This window comes from Balaenoptera acutorostrata, chromosome 5, assembly GCF_949987535.1.
Source record: "Balaenoptera acutorostrata chromosome 5, mBalAcu1.1, whole genome shotgun sequence".
In the NCBI taxonomy this organism is placed as follows: domain Eukaryota; kingdom Metazoa; phylum Chordata; class Mammalia; order Artiodactyla; family Balaenopteridae; genus Balaenoptera; species Balaenoptera acutorostrata.
The window spans coordinates 15958755-15978511 of NC_080068.1; the positions used below are offsets into that span (position 1 = coordinate 15958755).

Consider the following 19757-nt stretch of genomic DNA (forward strand, 5'->3'; position numbering starts at 1 on the left):
ACCCAAGGCCTTCTTTCACTTCTGCATTGTAAATAATAGCCTATGTCATTACGCATGTGGAAAATAAGATATTTTTGTGAACTGCCACCTGACACAAAATCATGGTCACCTCCTCTCTTCTTTGTATCCAGTGTGTTGGTTAAAAGCATGGACTCCTTTGCTTGTCTGACCTACTTCTCCATATATGAGCTTTGAACTCAGGCAGCTTTTTCATCTCCCTTTGTCCTCCATTTCCTCATTTGTAAAATGAGGATAATAACACCTGTCACACAGAATTGTTGCAAGTACTGAATGAGCTAATTCATGTAAGTGTTGGTCAAAGGGTACCAACTTTCAGGTACAAGATGAATAAGTTCTGGGGATATTTTTGTACAGCATGGTTATTATAGTTAATCATACTGTATTGCATAAAATTTGCTAAGAGAGTAGAGCCTAAGTGTTTTCACCACACACACACACACACACACACACACACACACGGTAACTATGTGAGGTGAAAAAGTGATTGAAACAGTGTATCTATTATTATTATTCTATCGCCCATCTGTCCAATACGAGCCAAACGTGGCTATGCAGCAGTTGACATGTGGCTAGTCTCAACTGAGAAGCACTGTAGTGTAAACACACCAGATCTCAAAGATTAATATGAGAAAAGAATGTTACATTGGCTATTTTATTGAAATGATAGTTTAAATACAGTAGACTAAGTAACGTATTATTAAAATTAATTCTGCCTCTTTCTTTTTACTTTTTTAAGAGTGGCTACTAGAAAAGTTGAAATGACGTGCGGCTGGCATTATATTTCCTCGGACACTGTTGTTCTGGACAGCATGCTAGACACTACAGACTCACAGATGTAAACATGGCTTGGTCCAAACCTACCCATGGCTCACAAGGTGGCTCTGATCTCAGGGAAAAGGATGAGGGAGCTATGAGAGGAGGGCGGAGAGGGCCACTCTGATCCTCCTTAATTCCTCCCAGAAACTATCCTATTCCAATCCATAGTCAGTGGCCTTTGCACACATAAGAAAGAGAAACTCCTCAGGAACTACCCTGACATTCCCAGGAGGATGGACTGTCCGTGCACATAAATCCATTGTAACTACTGAATTGAGGAGAAGGGTGACCGTATTACAGGGCTCCTCTAACCTCAGGCTTAGGGACAAAATTACAGTCTAATTATACTTGAATCGGCAGAGAACTTCAACCTCTAGGACTGACGGCCCAGGCCTGGTACAGGAAATGGTGAAAGAAGGAAAAACTTTTTAGTTTTTAAAGTTAACTTAGTATTGGTAAGTTTCAAAATGCACAAATAAAGTTGTATGAATCATTATCTCCGTTGTTATGAACATTATTATCATACACTGAGCATTTGCTTTGTGTCTGGCACTATGCCATATGCTTTACAAGTTTATTCTAGTTTAATCTTAAACTAACCCTATCATTTTCATTTCATGGTTGATGGAACTAAGTCTCAGAGGGGTTAAGTCGCTTGATGAAGGTCACACTAGTAAGTGATGGAACCAGGGTTTGAATAAGTAAGTCAACCTGGCCCCAAACGTGTGCTCTAACTACTCCACTCTGCTACTCTTTTCACATCATACCCACCATCCCCTGACAAAAGCAACCATGAACAACATCAACAATCACAACCAACATCAGCAATAGCAGCCAAGACATTTCCTGAAGAAAGACAGTGTTTGCTGACATTCTGCCTGAATTTCGTTTTCCTACCTTAACACTCAGAATTCTCCCATTGGCCTATAACAAGGGACATTGGAAGAAACAACCCAATGAAACTGGCGGCTGCGTCACCATAAGGGTTCTACTTTGGACAGTCATTATAGTGTCCACTTGAGTCCCCTCAGAAGGAACTCCTCTCTCTGCAATGGAAGCTGCAGCACCCACTAAGGACACCTGACACTGCCCTCTGCTAAATGTGTTCGGTTCTAGAGCAGGCATATCATGTTCTCAGCTCATACCTGGCCGAATCCTAACTTTTTCCCATTTCCTGTTTTCCCTCTGCCCCGATTGTCTCACAAACTTATTTTCGTATTTTATGTAGTTTGAATGTATAAAATATAAGAAAACTTAAATGAGTGAATAGCTAATATTCATTTCTGCTTTATAAACTTCTGAAAATAGAGCTTTTTCATGAAAGGACTATGGGCCCCTCCACAGAACACATAATGAGTATAGATCGAATTAGGTGAGAGGTTAATTGCACTTATTTAACTTTAGCGTCATGGTTACCTTTACCTGAGAAAAATTTAAACTTTAATTGCAGTTGATGTGACAGCCATCGGTCAGATATTACTGGGCAAAGCACCACAGCTCGCTTGAAACAGAGCAAACCAGAAAATCTTCAACCTTCCTGCGACATTAACAAGGACTCACTTGGTAGGGATCAGCCCAGACAGACAGAATGTGAAATTTAACTTTTTTTTTCATCATGATGTAAATCTATATGAGTAAATCTTTATATATTGGATGTTGTTCCTTGGCCACACACATATGCGTTCAGTTACTTATGGAAGTACAAGCAAACTTCTCTTCAGTCTTAATACATGAAGACGAAAAGGTACTATGGGCAAATTAATGTCTTACTGGAAGAAGAGTTTATCTTATTATTTGAAAATGTCAAACTAGGTATAAAAGCTGTGAAGTAAATAGCAAAGTTTATGTAATACGTTGCAAAGAAAGATGAGGTTCTTATATGTTTTTAATTTTTAATGTGGGGAATAGGGTTATATAAAGATAATATTATATATGCTATTTTATTAAATACTATATATTATTTATGTATACATATATAAAATTGGCACCACACAAGAGCCATCATTTGTAACTCTGAAGCCCTTAAACTTCAGCTTTTAGGCAAGCCAATTTAGTATAGAGTGTAGATTGGCAACTTTAAATATTCATTACACTTGATATTAATGACCACATAGCAATGCAAGATATAGTTTTATATCATTGTGCCTCTTTTGATTATAACTAGAAGGTAATTTTGAATTCATTTAATTATCTGACCAAAACAATACGTTTCTTGTTTCTTTTTAAAATGTTTGAAAGTATGTTCAAGATACTTTCATAACATAAAACACAAAATAAAACTAATAACATAAAATCTTCAAGATTCGTGGTAGACAACTGTAGTGGATTACATACGTTTTCAGGACTGATCCCACCTGTTGGGAGTGTTGAAGGTGGAGGCTCCCAGCCTCTCCCTCCTGGACTTGCCCTCAGTTGAGAAGAGCTGACTTGACCTAGGTCATACAAGTTGGTGAGGGTGAGGAGAAAAGGATGGGCCCACATGCATTGACTAGTCAATGTTGGGGAGAAAGGTCTGCTCACCTCCTGTGCCTCAAGGTGGGGCAACTCTGAAGGGTCGTCCTAGCTCCAGAGGTCCCTATGGGGTCATCTTTTGTTGTACCTGTACGGCAGTTCAATTTCTCCCTCTGCCCATTTCTAATTCCTCCACGGATATTTTTCCAGAGAGCCCTCGCTAATACGTTGCCCGCGTGCATGTCTCCATCTCAGAGTCTATTTCATGGAGAATCCACAGAAGACAAAGAGAAAAATCCCTTTAGACATGCTCAGAGAGGAATGATTAATATAGAGCAAGTCTTTATAATGGTTTTCATTCAACAAAATTTATTAAACATCTTTGATGTTCTAGGCGTTGTGCTAAGCACTGAAGATATACAGTTAAGCAAACCTGAATTAAGCAAAACTGATCTCAGAGAACTCGCTGGCATGAAACACAGACATGACGACAAGTGAATATAATTCAAAGGAGACAAGCCTGTATTAAGAGGATGGACGAACTGCTCTGAAAGGTTTGAGAAAGGAACACCTATCATTCTGGAGACTGATGAGGCAGGAATGACTTCACTAAGGACAACTGAAAGAAATCCTTCAACAAGCTCAGGCCTTTTGAATCATTCTCTCCTTTCTTTCTCTCACATCCCACATCTAACCTCTCAAAGAAAAGCTACTACCTCTGCCTTTAAATATATCTAGAATCCAGGTCTCACTACTCCACAGCTTCTAATCCATGCATCCTAACATCGCCCACATCCACAGTCTCGTAACTGGTCTCCCTGCTTCTACTCTTGCTTCTCATGGTCTAGTCTCAACACAGCAGTCAGGTGTTCTGCTAAAATGGAAGTCGTGGCATGAATTCCTCTGCTGAAAACATTCCAAAGTTCTCATTTCATACTGAGGACCAAAGATGTTACACCCACAGGGCCTAGGCCATCTCCACACTGCCCTCCTGTCCGTACCTTTCTCAGCTCACCTAGGGGTCTACTCTCGCTCACTCTCTTCCAGCCACTCTGGCTAATTCGATCTTCTTGGTACCCGCCAGCACATACCTGCCTCAGGGCGTCTGTACTTATGCCACTTGCTGTCCCCTCTGCCTGACTTCCTCTCTCCCTTCCTTCAGGTTTCTTCAACTGTCAACTTCTTCTGGAGGCCTTCCCAGACCACCCTCCCCAGCACAACATACCCCCTTTTCCCACTTATCTTTCTTCATAACACTTACCATCTGCTCTGTCTCTGATTATTTATTTCATACAGAGTGTGCCCTTGCTCACCAGACATAAGCCTCCTGAGGGCAGGGATCATTACATGTTTTGATTCTGGCTCCATACCCAATACCTACAATTGTCCCAAGAACAGAGTAAATGCTTACTAAATATTTGTTGAATAAATGAGTTTTTACAAATAATGAAGTAAGAGAAAGGTGAAGCCCTTCAGTATGAACAATAGCTAGAAAGTATAGAAATGGAAGTATTTCTAATCTAGTGTGACTCGATTGGAGACATTCTTTGTGGTCAGAGCTGGAAATTTAGGTTACCTTATGTAAACAATGAAATATGGCTGTCATGGGCTGAAATGTGTACCCCCCGCCAAAATTCACATGTTGAAATCCTAGCCCTCAGTACCTCAGAACGTGACTTTATTTGGAGATATGTCTTTTAAAGAGGTGATTAAGTTAAAATGAGGCCATTAAGGCCATACTGGTAGCCTTAAACAATATGACTGGCATCCTTATGAGAAGAGAGATTTGGATATGGACAGTTATAGAAGGAAGACAGTATGAAGACATGGAGAAGATGACCATGTACAAGCCAAGGAGAGAGGCCTCAGAAGAAGCCAATACTTCCAGCACCTTGATCTTGGAATTCTAGCTTCCAGAACTGTGAGAAAATAAATTTCTGTTGTTTAAGCCACCAGTCGGTGGAATTTTGTTATGGCAGCCGTAGCAAACTCATACAGTGATATATACCATTGTTAGAAATTTTGACTTTATCTCACGAGCCACTGTAAAAATTTAGCAGAGATGGAGGTGAGCTGAGATGAGACCTGAGTTTTAGGAATCTTCTGAAATCTTGCATTTGTGGTAATATGGAGGAAGGATTAGAAAAGGGAAAAGACTTGAGTCATGGAGACTAACCGGGAAGTGTTTGCAACGGTTGGGATCTAGATCAAGCAGAAGGGAAGGAAGAGGCGAGAACAGAATTGGGGGAAGCATCAGAGCCAAAATTGTTGGGACTTAGTGACATATTACAGGTAAGTGACATTGACATCAACGCAAATTGAAATTTAGTAAAATACAGACATGCAAAGGAATTCAGATAATAAAAATTAACATGGGTTTCAGTGGTCTCATACTTGAGAAAATTTCTCAGTATGGAACCTAAAGACAGATTAAAGCAGCATTCATGCCGCTCAAGGTGTGAATAGTACTCGTTGAGAAAAGGGTCTGCAGAAAGAGCTGCAGACTACGTCTCCTCCTTGGGGATAATATCACATTAGCATATTAAGGAATCTGGAAAGTTTTGCAATGAAGAAACCTCTTTAACTTTGTCCAAAAAAAAGGTATTTCCCACATTTATTGATTATGGAACACTTTTTTTTGTGTGAGGCACCTTTTAACCTCTCCCTCAACAAAAATACTCTAGAAATTAACACGGTTTGGAAAACAGTGGTGTATTCTGATGCACTAGAACAGTTCTAAAATAAACAGAGAAACTTTGTCTGGGTAATTTCTATTTCTAATAGCAAAACTAGTCAACACTGTCCTAACAAATTGGCAGAATAAACTCATTAAAGGAATACAGTTGGTTTTCCCGTAGCCTAATTACTACCAGATTAAAAAAGAAAATTCAATCTTTTGAAAGTAGCACGAATTCTTGCACACCCATAAAGGAAAATTACTCAGTGCTTGAAACAAAATAAAATGATATTCTGGTGACTTAAAGGGAAAGTGTAGCTCAAATTCAGAAATCTGGGAGCAATTTTTAACCAGGGTTCTTTGACACTAGAGCAGTTATGGTCTAAATTTTCCCGTTTTCCATCAGCTTCTGGAATCCACAGTGTCCCTGCGCGATGACTCACATGCAATGCGCACGTAGGCCTTCCGGCTCTTGGTGGTACCCGCCGAGCTCCAGGCTACACACTGGCACCAGTAATCTTCAGGCCCAAAGAGTTCTTCCACTTGCTGGCGTGAAATCTCAATGCTTACTTCCCGGACAATGAGACCTGCCAAGGCAAAGGAAGATTTAAGTCAGGAGAAGACTTGTACTAACAAAATACAAAACACCATACATATATTTTTCCTCCAGTGATCCTTCTTGATGCCATAGACCAACATCCTAGATACTGCCTCTTATCTCCTCTGATTTCCTCTGGATACAGTTACTTGATCCACACCTTTTTCATTCTCTTATTTGCTATTTCAAATCTTCTGGATTCACCAGATAATGAAAGTGGAGTTGGTCTATCACTCCACAGAATTACACCTTTCCCGTTATAGCGTAACATTCACCCTCTACCAAGGTATCTTCCTCTGTGTATTGAAACAGTAACTTGAATTTAACATCTTCTAAGGATTCTATCTCAATTATACAGATTGTGGGTAAGATACCCATATGCTGTACACAGCTTTACAATAACTAAGTCTACCTAATTCTTTACATGAAATGAGAGAGAATGACCTAAAACTATAATCGTAAGTATATAAATCATCAATATATATATTTATATGCACAAATATGTGTATCAGTTTTTATTACATGACCTAGTACTTTATAAATATGTGGTAATTTTTTAAAACTAAGTCATTTTAAACAGCTTTGTTTATTATTAAGGCCCATTGTTTTTCTTAAAAGAAATACTAGCCTTAGTTAACAAACCTCTGCTGTTCTATCCAAAGAATGTATGACTTTAAGGTTTTCATGAGTAATATTTTGAAAGCCCAAGTGTGTCTCTATGATAACAATGTAACCAAAATCCTGTTAAAAATAAAGTGGCTTCTAGTTAAAATGCTCAAATAATTGGAATTTATTTCACAGTATTATGTAATCCTAAAATAACAAAAATTGAACTAAGAATCTGGGATTATCATTTTAGGGGTATTCATCCTGCAATATGCCTCTTTGCACGAGCAAGAAGGATTATCTGAACAATATATGTGGGCAACTGCCAGTTCTCTTGCACATACTTCCAGCATGGAGTGTCTACTGAGAGAACTGGCAGGGGCACCATTTAGGGGGTAGGAGAATTTGCTCTGGGTCGAGTATGAGCACAGTAAGAGAAGTTCAATGTATTACTCTGTACTGTTTATTCATTCATTCATTCACCAAATATCTACTGAGTATCAATCATGTATAACATATTGCACTAGGTACCTGTGAAACTCTGATGAGTCAAATAGTCATTGCCCTCAATGAACTTTTATTTTTTATTTTTTTTTATTTTTTAAAATAAATTTATTTATTTATTTATTTTTGCTGTGTTGGGTCTTCGTTTCTGTGCAAGGGCTTTCTCTAGTTGCGGCAAGTGGGGGCCACTCTTCATCGCGGTGCGCGGGCCTCTCACTATTGCGGCCTCTCTTGTTGCAGAGCACAGGCTCCAGACGCGCAGGCTCAGTAGTTGTGGCTCACAGGCCTAGCTGCTCCGCAGCATGTGGGATCTTCCCAGACCAGGGCTCGAACCCGTGTCCCGTGCATTAGCAGGCAGATTCTCAACCACTGCGCCACCAGGGAAGCCCGAACTTTTATTTTTGTGAGGAGGATACATAAAAGTCTCCAACATGAGTTAGGTTGATTAAATCCTATGGGGAGAGGGACAGGGCACATGGGAAGAAGTAGGAAAGGGAAGGAGGAGACTGAGAACCCAGGAGAAGACAACTGAGCACTGGACACAGAGAATACTAGCATGAGATGAAACTAGAGACAAGAAAGGGACCACTTTACATACATTCTTGTAAACCCGCAGTTCTCAAAGTTATGGCCCACAAAACAGCTTTATCAGCATCACTTGGGAACTTGTTGAAAATGCAGATTCCTGGGGCTTCCCTGGTGGCGCAGTGGTTGAGAATCTGCCTGCTAATGCAGGGGACACGGGTTCGCGCCCTGGTCTGGGAGGATCCCGCGTGCCGCGGAGCAACTAGGCCCGTGAGCCACAACTGCTGAGCCTGCGCGTCTGGAGCCTGTGCTCCGCAACAAAAGAGGCCACAATAGTGAGAGGCCCACGCACCGCGATGAAGAGTAGCCCCCGCTTGCCGCAACTACAGGAAGCCCTGGCACAGAAACAAAGACCCAACATAGTAATGAATCAATCAATAAATAAATCTTTAAAAAAAAAAAAAAAAAGCTAAAAAAAAAAAAAAAAATGCAGATTCCTGGGCCCCACTCCAGACTCAGTGAACAAGAAAAATGGAGAGTTCGGCCCAGCAATATTTTAACGAGCCCTCCAGGAATTCTGATGCATGCTACAGTTTGAGAACCACTGTTGTACACCATGTTTAGGATCTGGGATGTCTTTCTGAGAACCAAGTGTTTTAACCAAAAAGATGACATAATCAGATGAGAATTAAAAAATATACAGATATAAATATATATACGATATATATGATATAATGATATGTACAAGATACAAAGTTTAACTAGTTCCTAAAAGTTATGATATTTTAAAATGTTTGATCATGACTTCTTGGTATAGGTAACATGAAAGAGGTGTCATCTGGAGAGCCTAAAAAAGGGTATTCCAGTACTTACCCTAAAATCTAGGACATGTTCATATGGGTAAAAGCACTCAGGGAAATTAACAACCACCCAACAATAGTAGGTGCTGACCCATTGGGGGATAAACAATTCTTCCTATCACAAGCTGATGGGAGTTGAGTCACAGAAACAACTAAGTCCTTAGGTCCACTCGTGAGTCCCTGAACTGGAATGAAGCCCAGGAAAGTGGGTTTGATAAGCCCAAGGCACGGCAAAATCCTGATGGGGCGACTCTATTTACAAAAGTTAATTAAGTATATTTAATATTATTTTAACATTTTGGAAATTAGTAACGTTTTTATGTTTATAGAGTGATAAGTTTGAAAAGAATTTTCAAGTAACTGGCATATCCCAATCCCTCACCCTTCAATGAAAAGATTACTATATTATTTTAGCCAATGTCCAACCAATAAAACAAGTCTCCACAGTAAAAAACCAACTTAATAACAAATAACACTAATTTCTTTCCTCTTTCCTGGTACTTGCTTGGGCTTTTCATTTTCCTGTCTCATTGTAATTTTTCTCATTTTTCTGATATCTAGAAATCTGTGCAAAGATGGGGCAGAGCCTTCCCTCCTCTCCTGCCTCCTTTCTTTTTACTCCACTCTCTGGTTTTTAAAACTTTTGTCTGTTTTACTTGTTTATACCTTCTCTGTACATGCAGAAAGTCAGTTACTGGAAATGAAACTCTTCCTCTAAAGGTTGCTGCAGTCACCAAAGGGCGGATAAACCTGCAGTATTTCCTTAGAACTATAATGGTTCTTTCCAAAAAGTAGAGCAGCAACAAATGGGCTCAGGATAGTAAAACCGCATACAAATATTTTGTGTCCCAAGGTGATAACTTCAGGTTTCATTCCCCCCACCCCACCTTTTACTTAAAGCAATTACAGGAAACCTAATTAAATGCTAGGAGAACTTCATGAGGGCCACTGTGTCCTTTTGCCCTAAGAGACTCATGGATGTTTCTACTGAGCACAAATCTAAATCCTTTCAAGAAGCCACAGACCCGCCTGCTACAGGGATTATTCATCATACGAATGTTCTGAATTGTGTGGCCCAGGCTCCCCATGGGCACAGGAGTCAAGCACACACCGATTTTTGTCTTCAACTTCACAGATGCCCCATCCAGGAGGAGATGGATTAATTACAGCTCTGTATACTGGACCCACCACATACCCAAAGTTTACACTCCAACGTGTAGTCAACAACACCAGAACAAGAAAAAACTGGAGCATGAAGTTATCTAAACACTTACATTTTAGAATTCTCTAGAATTAGCTGCATTATTCAGACTCTGAGTTACTCAGTTACATATCATCTTTTCATTACCATAGGTAAGTTCGTTACCTATGACATTTTGTTCATCAAACCAGAGGCTAGTGGTTTGGCTAAAAGTAGGTAATATCCTTTTTCTTTGAAAGTGCAATTTCCAACCTGCTTGAAGTCTTGAGATGGAAAAAGCAACCTGCCTTGAAATTTGAAATGCCACCAGCATTACTTCCAAGCAGGTTGCTTTGAAGAGCATTTGGGAACTTGAAATTGGTTTCAGGTTATTTAAGGGTGGGGGGAAATGATTCGGTCTACAGGATTTACTCAAATACAAATGTGTATTTTCCATCCTGTCTGATAACGTCAAAGATTTCCCATCACTGTTCTTCCTTTAATAGCGGCATCTCAAGGATGCATGCTGTTTGAAGTTTGCAGTGATTTGCTTTTATAATAGGAATCGCTGTGGTTTGGGAGCCAGAGTGCAGCAAAGTAATTAGCATACTTTACCAAGAAGTCTTATAATGAGCATGAACATGTACTTGTTAATAGGGAGTTTCACATGATTTTAGAAATTCAGATGCAAATGCCACCTTCTGATTGGATCTTTGTGAGGCTATATGTGAATTTGGCAATAAAATCTGGTAATTGACATCTATTCCTTATCTTTAGCATAAATTTAACTTCATAATAGTCAAGCACCACAAATAGTGTTTTTCTAGAGATTATTATAATGTGATCAAAAATCCATGATTGGGCTTCCCTGGTGGCGCAGTGGTTGAGAATCTGCCTGCTAATGCAGGGGACACGGGTTCGAGCCCTGGTCTGGGAAGATCCCACATGCCACGGAGCAGCTGGGCCCGTGAGCCACAATTGCTGAGCCTGCGCGTCTGGAGCCTGTGCCCCGCGACGGGAGGGGCCGCGATGGAGAAAGGCCCGCGCACCGCGATGAAGAGCGGTCCCCGCACCGCGATGAAGAGTGGCCCCCGCTTGCCGCAACTGGAGAAAGCCCTCGCACGAACCGAAGACCCAATACAGACAAAAATAAATAAATTAATTAATTAAAAAAAGAAAATCCTTATAAAAAAAAAAAAAAATCCATGATTAATCCTGTTGCATAATTATTTAAAACAATATCCACATTCCCCCAGAAATGTAATCTGCAGTGCTGTCAACAAATATTAAAAGTCCACTAATGTCAAAAATTATGTTGTTCCAGAAATGTAAAGATGTATAAAATATCACATCCAGCCTTGTGCTATTCATTTATCATGTTTATTAGGTGATACTCAAAAATCATGCATTATCTTAAAGATTTTTAAAATATGCTCATCAAATCTGCATCTTCTAATACCCCATGTATGTTTCACGAAAAAGCATCCTCACCTCATGTTAGACTTAGGTGTTATGTGTGCCTGAGTTGCATTTCTCATTCCTCCCAATTACTTTATCTTTCATACGCAAAGGGAAGTTTTGAGACACCATGTTGTGCAGAGCTGGCAATTCTATTTCTTCCAGCACTCTCTCTATTGGGAGAAGAGCTGCAGACGTGACTCTACCAAATCTCATTACGGTATATTCAAAGTTAGTACACAGATTGGTGGGAAATGCACAAAGCTGCAGGGAAGGATGTTCTGGAATAGATTACAACATTTTATTGAATTAGTGTGGTCTCTTTTTCATGTTTTTTTCCAGAGCTTAACCCTATTAGTTTTCACTAATATCTAAAATATGAAACATAGCAGCTCAAGATGTCTTAATATAAATTTAACCACACAAAATGCTATCATTGTTTAAAAGGATGTCATACCATAAAAAAAACTGATTGTTATTTTAGCAACTTATAACTCTTACTAAGATAATCAAAATATGAAAACTCAAAAGGTAGAACTTTATAATTAAGACATTGTTTTATGTTACATAAAGTCATCTGACAATCTTTAAAGTACATCAGGAAAAGAAGACACTGTAAACGCATAATTTACCAACTTCTCTCTGAAATGTTTTCCTTGAATTTTTAATATAATATTTAATATATAAACAGTCCATCTAATTAACTAAAATTACTTTCTGTAATTGGGAATTGCAACTTACCAGTGTATTTGATTTATTATGAGTATAATTTTGTTAAAGTTACATTTACTATCTTTGTGATCAAGATGAATTTACCAAAAAGTCAAGGAATAACATGGCTGGGACTTAGTGGTTCAAGAGATTTGCTTGGAAGCATTTCATACCTAGGCCATTGACTTGATTACCTTTTATGTGATAGTTTCTAGTCACTTGGTTCTGGTTTGGCATTCTGTGTCCAATGGGGATTTGTGTTTTGTTTTGTTATATTTTTGTTTTGTCTAGAGCTGAGAAAAAATTATTCATTGGATTATGTATCTGGAGTGGGGAGACATCTAGTGCTTCTAGAAAGCTGTATGACAACCATAGATAAATGCAGTCTTCCCCCCTGAAACTTGAAAATTTAATTGCAAGATGATATTAAAATAGAGTGACAAATGATACTTACCCTGACAATGCTGACACTGTTTTTCCCTTTTCTTTTTAGGAATGTCAGGTTCTAGATGTTACAGGAGAAACAGTGCTCCTACTTTTGATTTGACTTTCTAACCCCATCAAACCTAGGGCTGTAAGTATGAAGGATAATTGGAGTGGTGGGTATACGAAATATTTTCTCTTACTTAAAGAGTTGTATGAATTAGTTGACAGAAATTAATCTTACCAGCTTTGGCCCATCATGTAATTCCAATTCTTGACTTTGGTGATGAAAAACCTATTGAATCTCTGTTCCAAGAAGCCTTTCTGAGACCAAAATGGGAACTAAAATGCTTTCTGTAATTAATCTCTTCTCATATGTCAATGTTCTTTAGAATATAAAGAAGCTATTCTGTGAAAATATGATGATGGCAATGTGTTCAGTTTGGAAGGACACAAAGCACATTCCACTGAGAAAGCAAACATATTATTCATCTAAATATTTTTCCTAAAACATCAAACATTATATATATTTGAATGTATATTCCAACATTTTTCTTTAAAAGTATAATTCTTAATCATTATTTAAATCTAACTACATGCATTCCTTTCTGTCCCTATTTCATGTAATTTGTTAGTAATTTCAATAGAAGTAATTTTAACAAAATTTAAAAAAAAGATTCCTGTCAATAAGGGTGGGGAATAATAACATGTTATTGTAGATTAGTTAACTGTGGACTTATGAATTATAGACCTTACTATTACTTTTGTCCAGTCATTCATTCAGTAGGTATTTGTTGAGACTCTACTATGTGCCACGCACTCTTCTATGTACTGAGGACACAGTGGTAAAGAAGATAGATAAGGATTCTATCCTCCTATGGGTTACATTCTATTGTGGAGCTTGTTCTTGAGCAACTGTTTCAGGCATAGTAGTTTCCAAGGTGGGCATAGAGATGAAATGCTTATGGATCCCTTTTTCAGAAGTTTACTGTCTGATACTAGAGATAAAAATAGTAGCTTACTGAGTAAAGGGGCTCTGTCATATGCACTGTATATCCAACAGTATAGTAATTGGCACAAATATTTGTCTAGTTAACGTATGTTAAATGAATGAATGATTTGTTTGTTATAGCTATAATACAAAGTAGTGTTAAATCCAAGCTACAGGTAAATTTAATTGTAGCTCAGAACAGTAAAGGTAACTAGTATTTATTGAACATCTACCATGGGTCTCAGTTAATCTGCATAATAATCCTTGGGATTAATATTGTTACACCTCTAATACAGGTTAAGACGTGGAGGTCAGAATTTAAACAATTGTTCACACAGTTAATAACTACTGAAATCAGGATTTAGATCCACATTTGTCTGAATCCAGTGTTCCTATTCCTTTCACTACACCAATATTCCTTAAACTGTGTCTTAAAAAAGTGGTTTTTGCTCAAATAAGTTTGGGGATTTCTGCTTAATACAACTTTCTCTTAGAAACTCAGAGTGCCCATTAGTATACTGAAGGCATTGGTCAGAAGTTCTGCCATAAAGAAGTAGGTTTAATTCGGATTGCCACCATTCCCCCCAAATTTATTAAACCATAGAACCCTACAGTCAACATAAACACAGAACCCATTTCATCATAGCTTTCAATGTGGTTTTGTTTAGCATTCACCAGATGTTGATCTATTGAATAAAAGTAATCCATTGTTTGGAAAATTCTGAAAACCCCATAAAGAAAGCTATAGAGAAATTTCTTTAGAAGGAGAGATCACGGGAAACCTGGGGAATGGAATATTTGAGTTTTAAGCCAAAGCATGGTTTGGGTTTAAAAATTTAGAGAGGAATCAAAGACACTTGAGGAGAAGAGAACAGCAAGAAGCCAAAGGGCAGAGATGAAAAAGCATGGTGACCACCGTGCAGAGTAGTTTACAAGAATTAAGTAAAGAAGACCATGGAATTAGAAGAGAGATTCCTGGAGAGCCTTGTATGCAAGTTAAAGAAGACTGTATTGTGGAGAAGGGAGCCTGTGAAAATTGTACAGTGGTGAAATGACATTTTTAAAAATGACATATGCCTTAGGAAGATTAATATGACTTTACTAGTAAACAAAACTAATCTAATTTACTTGAATTGAATTTTACTAATTTTAATTTTAATTATCATTACAAATTTCTTTTCAGATCAATGATCTTACAACAAGTCATTAATCATAAGTGTTAAGAGCAATATTCTTGGTGACCCTCTGAAAACAGTCTGACAATAAAAATCAGGTACATATATTCAGAATAATAATTACTCATACTGTCAGGCTTTTATTTTTTTTTCTTATCCCAAATGATTTAGAAACAAGCATTAAGAGCCATCACCTCTGGAGTGACTGCCACTTACAACAGTTCATATGTAGGATATTGGGGACAGCTACTTGTTTATCTTAAAAGCAATACATTTCATATTCTTTAAAAAAATTTTTAAGTCAAACTATAAATGCTCATTTTTTAAAAAAATTCAAATCATCCAGACAATTATTATGACAACTGAGGGACTAGACAAATACTTGTCTAATACACAGCAACCCAGTGATTTATTTAGATAAGAGAATAAATTCTTGCTTTGTATATACTATCTGACTTCTAGAAAGTCTTAAATCCATCAAGCCATGGTTTCCCAACTTGTAAAATAAAGTTAAGAATTTGTTCATTCCATTGGTTTGTGAGGAAAGAAATGAAATAACAGCTACAAAAGTTCTTGAAATCTATAAAATTCCTTTTAAATATCCTATAAAATAGTAATTGAAAATAAAACTACATTCTGTTAACAAAATTACCATTGGAGGTACTAACATAGTTTTAAGGGAGGGGAAGGGGGGAAGAACACCCTGAATGGAAATTGTATTAATCACATACCCAGATGAGAAAGACATGGCTGGTTTGGGAAATTTTCAACAGAGTTGGGAGAGTTCAGTCTGGGTGGGGATGTGAACTGTCCAGGGCAATGCAGGTGTGGCTACGATATTTAGAAATGAAATCTGAACAGCAGGAATAAGTTCTAGTGATTTGCCTTTAAGTTTCCTGTCCTTCAGCCAAATCACCCAGGACTTTACTCACCCCCTAGGCGCCTACAACATTAGAGCACAGATAAAGTAAAGCTACCCTGATGGAATGAGTGAAGAGTCTACTGATTTCAGGAACGAAGAAGCTTGCACAGCTCACCCATCAGGAATTTCTTACATCCCAATCCCAGTACCCAGGTGAGGCAGGGACGCTAAGCAACTGAACAGAAATAACTAACTAGGGTAGTTCTGACTAATTTGGGGCAGAATAAGCAAACTTCCATCGTTTAGAGAAGACTTAAAATTGATAAACACAATCACGTTTTCTAGAGTCTTTCTTCACTTTCCAACTAGGATGTGAGCTCCATCAGGGTAGAAATTTTTGTGTGTTACCTGATGTTGCTGTGGCCTAGAATAATACCTGGTACATATTGTAGGCATACAATAAATATTTGTTGAATTAATGAAAGAATATTTCCCCCAGTACACTATGATATACTTATTTAAAAGATATGTGATTGTGTTCCCTTAGACTTTAGCGGAAAGGAACTTTCAGTCATGATGGCAGTTGTACCTCCTATTCTAGCCAGAAAGACATAATCAAACACAGCTCTGATTTAAATTTTGAACATGTTTGGTATTTGCACTAAGAACAGGGAACAAAAAGTGGAGTTACTGTAATGCTTTTTAGAGCCTCCAAAATTGTTGGGCCTCCAGTAAAAGCTGAGTGAAAACGGATCAAGTATCAGTGAGAAGATCCTTTTTTCTTATCCTTTTAAAAAAGAATTCTAGTATGCGAGAATGACTCAATTTACAAGAAGGAAAAAATTTAACTTGTGAAATTCTAAGTAGAGATGAAAAATATTAGCATTTCATATTTTCAAGCCAGGAGTATGTACTGAACTCCTGCTGAGACAATTTTCAATTTTAACTTTATAGAGAGACTGAGAAATAACTATTTGTTCTGATATTTCCAAAATATTTTTATATATTCTGAGATCCCTGCCTCAAATCTTTCTTTTATTATTCCAAAGGGAAAGATGGTTTAATAAAATAATGCAAATAAGTATAATGCACTTAAACTTTTTTCCTTTTTTTAAATGCAGAGAATGTCTCTTTGACCTTCTGCTGATTCTAAGTTACATATACTTAGTTTTTGATAAACATAAGGCTTTAGGTAGAATTCCAGAAGACAATACTGCTACATTATTTGCCAGTAAAACCTTATGTTTAATTCATCCTTGGCAAACTTAATCGAGAGTATGATCTTTGGAGAAGGACTTCGTTCAAATTCTAGTTCCTCAAATGACTAGATGTATGACCTTGGGAAAATTCCTCTACCTCACTAAATAGCACTTTCCTCAACTAGAAAATAGGAATTAAAATTCCTAACTCAATGGGTTATTTTAAGGATTAAATGAGGTGATATATGTAAAACTCTTAGCAGAGTAAGCCCTTAATACGATACTAACTAGCCTAACTAATGTGATTTCAGAAGCTAAAATAGTTTATGCCATGCTGTGTACTACACAATGCCCTTCATTTCAGAGCTTTACAAAATTAAAGTCTATGTTTCCATCACAGAAGTCTTCAGGGCAGCTATTTTGTGTGAGCTTTCTTAGTAATTCAGGCTACGTCTATCTTCAACCTACATCTTCTCAACCATGGCTACCAGGGTCTCCAAGCAAGGAGAAGAGAGCACAGAGAGCTCACACCTGCTCTTAAAAGGCTTGGCTCTGAAGTTCAACATAGCTCACTTATAGCCCATGGGCTAGAAGTAATCGCTTGGCCAAGCTGCACAGCAAGGAAGTGGGACTTGTAATATTCCTGTGGGCCCAGGAAGGAGAGAATACGACATAAATATTAGATGGCCTTCTACAATATAATTGAGTTTTCAAATATCTGAATGTGTGATTTTAATATTATGCCCCAAATGCTATAAAACAGTATAATTGGCTTATTATGTAAGAAAAATATTTTCAAATAGTGTGCTTACAGTGTTTCAAAATACTATTTCTAAAATAAATGTTGAAGAAATTGATGTGAAAATCTAGGTTATAATGTTTAGTTACTATTATAATTTTCTTTACAGTCCAACATCTTATTTTGATGTTTTCACAAGAGATAGGAAAACTAAAACTTGAGATAATGTAAGAGTGATGCCTGATTCTGAATGTCGTGTGTAACTTGTAACGTCTTCACGTCCATTCTGCACTAGCACCACAAAGAAAAATAAAGAAGGAAAAATGATTGTTTCCCACCACGAGCTCCGATTTCCTGAGATATTTATGTAACTGTATAATACTGCCAACTGAACAAACAGCTTCAATCATGTGTCTGTTCATATCTCCAGGTAAAGTTTTGTTCTTTTCCTTTCTTTTATAAATGTATTCCCTTCAAAGGATACATACCCTAGTGGATAAACAATCTCTATGGGAGAACCGGAAAGCTAGCTATTTAATATGTGCAGTTCAGTGTCATAAGGTGTGGAATCACAATAATTAATATTTTGTGATGATACACTAATAAAGATGACATTTGCATGATTAGCCAGGTTTTTAGTAAAATGAAATTAATGGATAGGACTATTCAGTCTGAAGGATAGATACAACATATTGACAAACAAAACTTGGTTTCAGCATAAAGTGGCTATGTTATATAAGCAGTATACATATGCACCAAATAATACTATGTATATTTATATGCATATCATTCATCTAGTATTTTCTTTTTACTTCCAAGTTGGAATGCATTTACTTCTTATCCTACAAGCCCATTTAGTCACATTTCTGTCAGATCCCACTTGCATATGCAGTGTTGAAAAAATCAGTGGTTAATAAATGTCCTTGGAGGACTTCCCTGGTGGGGCAGTGGACACTGCAGGGGACACGGGTTCGAGCCCTGGTCCGGGAAGATCTCACATGCCGGGGAGCAACTAAGCCCGTCGCCACAACTACTGAGCCTGCGCTCTAGAGCCTGTGAGCTACAACTACTGAGCCCAGGCACCACAACTACTGAGCCCGTGAGCCACAACTACGGAAGCCCGCAGGCCTAGAGCCCGAGCTCCGCAACAAGAGAAGCCACCGCAACGAGAAGCCCACGCACCACAACGAAGAGTAGCCCCTGCTAGCCGCAACTAGAGAAAGCCCGCGCACAGCAACGAAGACCCAACGCAGCCAGAAATAAAATTAATTAATTAATTAAAATAAATAAATAAATGTCCTTGGAAATATGTTTAGAGGTAAATAGTGAACTGCTGTATCTCATCTTAAATGTATATTTTTACTCTCAGAATCTTAAAAGAAAGATAGCCTGAGTTATTACATACATATATGGAAAAAGAGAAATAATTACAGACCAATCATGTAAAAGGAGCCTGGTTCATTACTCTTGAATGGATATACTATAGACAAAAAAGTAAAATGTTCTCATAACTGTTCTCAAAATTTTGCTGCAAAGGAAATACTCAATGAGGATGCAGAGTCAACCTTCCCATCATAGAGCTTTTGTCACGACTCCGCGTCCGCGGGCTTAGGGCCCCGGCCCAGCCCCACAGCAGGCAGAGCTGCAGGACACTCAGAATTCCAGCCCTCCTGGGCCCGCTCCCCCACAGGTACTGCTCCAGCTGACCACATGCACGCTTCTAATCTGCAGCGAGACAGTCTGACAAGCAGGCTGGGAGGATAGCAGACATGGAAACACAGATCAAGTACAGATAAAATGACGCTCACCTTGAAAAACACAAACAAGACTTTTAGGTAATAATGTGCAGGGATGTATCTATTGACAAGTGAGTACACAACCACCTCTTTCTCATTAATAATTTTCACTATCCTCTTCTGATTCTACCCCAACCTCTCTCCATAATCCAGTATCGGTACACT

At 38.1% G+C, this 19757-nt stretch overlaps 1 protein-coding gene across 4 annotated transcripts in view; it reads right to left on the reverse strand.

Moving 5' to 3' along the window:
* The window catches only part of UNC5C (unc-5 netrin receptor C), a 401808-nt gene that overhangs the window by 122719 nt on the left and 259332 nt on the right, over positions 1–19757 (reverse strand). For all 4 annotated transcript variants that reach the window (XM_057547099.1, XM_057547098.1, XM_057547097.1 and 1 more), the window contains exon 3: positions 6409–6552. In XM_057547099.1, the coding sequence (XP_057403082.1) occupies positions 6409–6552 (144 nt within the window). The remainder of the gene's footprint in view (positions 1–6408; positions 6553–19757) is intronic.